The following is a 6,000-nucleotide window of genomic DNA, read 5'->3' as shown; positions in this document are numbered from 1 at the left end:
ACAAGAGAACGATATATTTAATACAATATACATACTTAAACATACATGAATACTTATAAACATCCATGACTCGGAACGGGATTCGAACCCGGGACCTCTAGCTCAGTAGGCAGGGTCGCTGACCACTGGGCTATGTGGGTCGTCAGTCGTCAAAGAATATACGTTATTAAACTGCATAGAAAATACGTTATTGTAATTGTTCTGTTACAAAACAGTTGGATGTTAGCCGTGGAGGCATATGTGGTGTCTGGTAACGGCCGGTTCCGCTACGGTGCACACACGGTCACGGCAGGCCTCAACGCGTCAACGAAATCATAGCCAACGAGTCAAATACATCGTTTAATAATCAATTGAATTTGAAACAATTGCATATCATACGAATGTGAGTCAAATATTTTCTTATAAACTGCATTATATTCAGGGTTGGACAGTATTTAAATTATTACTTGTAAATAAAATACAAATATGTATTAAGTATTTGTAATTCAAATACTCGTGGCTTCAAAATTCATCGATCCCAATTAATGGGTGCGTTCTGCAGAAAAGAGCGCTCGATAGCTTTCATACCTATCTTAAGATCTTTAGATCTTAAGGAAAATGGCGACTGCTAAATATGAATCTGTAAAGATTGGCAACATTGCACCTGTACTGACTTACTTCATACGTCAATCAAATAATAATTGTCAAATATCTTTTCAGTTGTCATTTCCGACATTATTTAGACCAAGATTTATTTTTATAATTACAAAAAAAATTGTGAGAGATAAAATATACTCGAAAATTCTATACACACATAATGACATATCATTTTCAGTCCGATAACGGAACGGCTAAAGTGTGCTTAAAGACAATGTAAGCACACTTCTTTCCTTAGTCGCGTGTCAGCTGTGTCTCTCCGAATCAAACCTGAACTGAATAAATATCTTACATTGCTGCTTATTCACCATGAATATTTTAAACAACTGGAGTAAATGCAGCAATGTATAGATACAGCAGTATGTTTCATATTTCGGCTTTGTTTTTATTCGACGTGATGTGTCTATATGTATAGAACTTCATCTATATATATAAAAATGAATTGCTGTTCGTTAGTCTCGCTAATACTCGAGAACGGCTGGACCGATTTGGCTAATTTTGGTTTTGAATTATTTGTGGAAGTCCAGAGAAGGTTTAAAAGGTGAATAAATAGGAAAATGCTGCAATATTAAATAAAAACAACAAATTTGTTTTTCCTTTCATGTGTCCATACATAATTTCTATGAGAGAATTTATTGACGCACGGTTTGACAGTTCTGCTGTGAAACAATTTCATTACGACAGCAGGGTGCATATTTTACGAAGTAATTTTTGATGTTATGATATATTATTGACAAATTCATATAAAAACATTATTTTATTTATTATATACAGAATAACGTCTGTCGGGTCAGCTAGTTACTAATAAATAGGGCAATATTTTAGAGTTAAATTTATTTAATTATCTTATATTATTACAATTAATTGAACATAACGCTTTTGGGTCTTATATGCATTTAAGGCACGCCTATACCGCCTCAATGGAGTGAAGATTAACTAATCTGTAGTTTTTGAAAATATTTATAAAATACAAAATTTTTTGCATGTGTCTGATTTTGGTTTTTATCATATTATTTTGTTATTACATCAGCAATAGCCATATACGATATACAGATGCAAGATAGAGAATGAAAGTGAATCTATTGCGACTATAACTGATTTTTATTGTCAAGTCGTAAACAGTCAGCCACGCTTGGCTCCTTAGTATTTTCAACATTTTCTTAATGCTAATGGTTTTCTGGTGCAAGCGCTGTCAGGTTGTCTTTACGTTAATATATTCTAGGTATATCAGCAGTAGATAAATTATTTGTAGTTAATCTAATACATCTCGCTGACTTACGGTCGGACAGTCTGACTAATAGATAGAACTCTAAAGATGACGATGTCTTACCTAACTTGACTGTGTTATTAGTTAGAGTAATATTTGAAACACATGGCCTCCCCTAACACTTGTAAATTATGTTGAATATTGTATAGAATAAGGATTAGCTGGCGAACCGTGAACATTGAACACATCTGTCGGGTCAACGACCTGCAACGAAGTTAGGTGTCGTTACGTAATAGTTAACAATACCAGTGGGAGGATCCTTTGCACAGGATGCCTAGATTAAGGGTACCACAACGGCTTTTCCTGCCGTGAAGCAGTAATGTATGAACATTACTGTGTTTCATAGTGAAATTGCTGGACAAATGAGAATTAACATCTTATGTCTCAAGGTGACAAGCGCATTTGTAGTGCCGCTCTGAATTTTTGGGTTTTTCAATAATCTTGATAGGCACTGCATTGTCATGACATGTCAACTACAGTAATGCAGTCTGCAAACGAACCCACAAAGTAGCTGTCCTAAGCAAAAAGGATCGGACGTGTGATTGTAAATTGCCTGATCGATCCGCGTCAATTTTACAAATCTCAATATCACATTTTGTATTTCCTGCAATAATTATTGAAGCCTCTTCGTGTTTCGCGTAACATGATAATTTGTATGGTTATTTAGTTGTTACAAATAAATTGGTGTACTTACGTTATTGTTGGCTGTACAATAGAGCCGTTGCCTTTCATCGTTTAAAAAGAATCCTCATTCGCCACAAAATCGTGTTTCCAGTAAACTCTTTCTATTGTGAATGTTTATTTGTGAATCTTGTAAAAGCGCAGAACGTATTGTCCAGTAAACGCATTTAAAATAATTCAAATCCCATTGACATGATATGACACTATCATTTTTACAACTTTTATATAAAATTAATTTTTAAATTTTCATGGCGGCCATATTGGAATACCGCCATCTTGTTTGATATACTTAGCAGCAATAATAGCTAGGCAATGTAACTTTTACGGGTTATGAAAGCAGCGTTAAAACAAACAAATTCAATAGTTTTATATTAGGGACGATAGTACCTATCTATTTTACTGTATGTATGATATCAACATATCTGATCGTAATTTACGTTCACAAGTTTCGCTGATAGATTAGTTATACCTTCTGATATATTGAATATTTCTTGTTTTAAGAAAAAAATACGTTTTGTCAAATATCACACCTACCTAAAATAACCTGACAAAAAATGTGCCTATCAATTGTTTTGATCAAACAAAAAGTTTGTTCAAAAACAAAACATAGACAGCAGAATGCATAATGGTTTTAATCAATAAATTTCGCGTGGTCTGCGGCAAGGTGGTCTATTCTCTGTGACGCGGGCGCGGGTCTGTTGTCAATGGATATTGGGGTGAGGCACACCTGCTCGGTGGCACACACGTAATAATAAACTATATTTCATATCATTATGGCATAGAATTGTGCGATATAGTTCTCTAATATCGATCTTAATTCTTTATAATATTTATGTCAGTGTTTTTTTGCAAATTAAGCCTATTCAAAATTTTGGTTAACTTGTTCATATTTATCTTATTATGGCAAATGATACAACAAAATTTGTTTTAAGTCACAATATTACCGCCAAAATTTTTCTTCTATTCAATCACTAATGATTCTTGATCGAGTTTAAACTGTATTTACTCTTTGTCTTACCTTTTCTAAAAATATCGCTGCGAATCGATTATCAAATGTGTTTTTATTAAGTCAAATTGATTGTCGAGAAAAGTAAATTTAACATTATGTTATCATGACCGGCACCGGACGCTCACAGTACTGGCATCCGGTCCCATTCATACCTATCTCTTATACTCAAAACTACTCTAGGCTTTACTCAAATTTACAGTATTTAAAACCACAGAATCCAAACAAAGGGAAAATTTATATATTAAAAATATGTATATCTATAGAAAATTTGTCCCTCATAAACATTATTTTGTAATATCAAATTATAAATAATTCACGGCCCGTCGCGGCGATATTTAAATATCTTTTTTTTTTGTTTTGTTTCTGTAGGGATCCTACAGCCTATGTTACTGAGATATTAATTTTCAAAATTGATCCATTAGTTTTTGATTTTATTCGTTACAAACATACAAATCTATCCTCTTTATAATATGAGTAGTTAGGTATTGATTCCTTCACATCCTCTCAATAGGAACTATTTTGATCAAGTGTCTATTTCTGCCATGAAGCAGTTATGTTTACACATACTTTACTGTGTTTCGGTCTAAAGGGCGCCGTTGCTAGTGAAATTACTGGGCAAATGTGACTTAATATCTTATGTCTAAAGGTGACGCGCGCAGTTGTAGTGCCGCACTGAAATTTTTAATTTTCTAATAATCTTGAGCGGCGCTGCATTGTAATGGTCAGGGCGTATCAATCACGATCAGCTGAACGTCCTGCTCGTCTCGTCCTTATTTTCAATAAAAAAAAAACAAAATAAATCAAGTGTATCGTTGATGGAATGGCTGGATCCCTCAGCTTTGAAAGAAACACCGCTTGAATCAAACTTATAAAGAATGTGAGTGTATCTAACATAGATACAATAATAGAGCAGAGATGCACGGCTCGCCGGTTATAACATCATTACACATCAAATCAAGATGGAGGCGTTCTCCAGACTCGTTTTGTCTATGCTTTTTACGTTACATAAGACGCGGGAATGTTTTTTAGCCTTGGCCGTGGTAATGAACAGGACACAGATAAAAAATGTTGTGTGCCTCGGAATAACAAGTAGTGGTGCGTTTAGAAGTTATTTTACTACGGGTTGCTCGCGGAACAACAATAACGTAAACTTACTACCATATATATATACATATGTCAACTGGATATTTTGTATAATGAAAAATTAGTAATTGTAGGAAATTTCCTGTTGTTTACGTAGAAATAACTTCTGTCGGGTCATGAAGGGTTATTGCTAATTCGAAGTATTCTGTCACAAACGGCCGTTCCCAATATACTATCTACAGATAGATATAGATTACTACCTTCTACTGTCAGTAATTAGCTGTCAATAATCTGAAGCTTTCCCAATATACCTGATAACTGCCGTTTTCAATAACCTACCTATCCTCAGTTTAACTTACAAGAGATAGACAAAACTATGCTTGTACGCTTACTTACATTTCAATAACCTATCGACATAAAGCATTGGAGTATAACTATATTGGACATAACTATGGATAGATAAGATCTTGTCATTAAACGGTGACAGCAATGTATCCGTAACTAGAGATACGTTATTGAAAACGGCCGTTAGTCATTCTTATCGCCAGTTCACTGTTGCAATTTCCATACAAACTTCTTTCCCTGGTAAGCTCTACGTCGCGGTCGTCCCACTGACAGACAGCGTGTACGGATAAGATGAGTTACCGTCGATAATTTTATTGGGACAGAAAAATCAACGATAGTTACGATTTTTTATCTCAAATAGCTGCCACAATCGGAGATAAGCTGAATATTGGGAATGGCTGTGTGATAATTTTAACCCTAATATGCATTATGCAAAAGTGAAACACAGTGTATTAGTTACATGTAGACCACTGCTGAAGCCTTTGAAAATGATAAAAAGTGAAAAAAATAATAGTAAGATGAAACTCATTGGAACCGGAAGAGAATATGACAAAAATGAAAGGAAAAATAATTATTAGAATTGAAATAAGTATTTATTTTTTCACCTTATTTTGACTCAAATATCGAAAAAGAACCCTTATTTTCAAAAATTGGTCTGTTTTCTGTTCGTCAAAATCTGTACTTTCTGATAGTGTAAAAAAATATAAATTACAATATTAAATGTTCGGAAAACTTAAGCCCATCAAAAGGCGTATCATAGAGAATTCATACTAATCTGTCTCCGTCACACAAAAATAAAGGGGATAGTAAAAGTAGCGTAATGCACCGTACCTACTTTTATTAAAAGTCATAAGATCACAGTTTTTGTTCGAAGACAACAAAAAGTGTAATAGTAAACGACATTTAACTTTCACTTTCATCCACTTTCAGTTTCGATACGATTCGGTTGATCACGAGCGCCATTTCCTGTGGCTTTGCG

At 34.2% G+C, this 6,000-nt stretch overlaps 1 protein-coding gene across 1 annotated transcript in view; it reads left to right on the top strand.

Moving 5' to 3' along the window:
• Positions 1–597: 597 nt before the first annotated feature.
• The window catches only part of LOC126973157 (uncharacterized), a 35,848-nt gene continuing 30,445 nt past the window's right edge, over positions 598–6,000 (top strand). Inside the window, exon 1 of the mRNA XM_050820352.1 lies at positions 598–621. Within this exon, the coding sequence (XP_050676309.1) occupies positions 598–621 (24 nt within the window). The remainder of the gene's footprint in view (positions 622–6,000) is intronic.

The sequence above is a fragment of the Leptidea sinapis genome, chromosome 2 (assembly GCF_905404315.1).
Source record: "Leptidea sinapis chromosome 2, ilLepSina1.1, whole genome shotgun sequence".
In the NCBI taxonomy this organism is placed as follows: domain Eukaryota; kingdom Metazoa; phylum Arthropoda; class Insecta; order Lepidoptera; family Pieridae; genus Leptidea; species Leptidea sinapis.
Note: the sequence above shows the minus strand (reverse complement) of the source record. Positions and strands in the feature narration are given on the sequence as shown.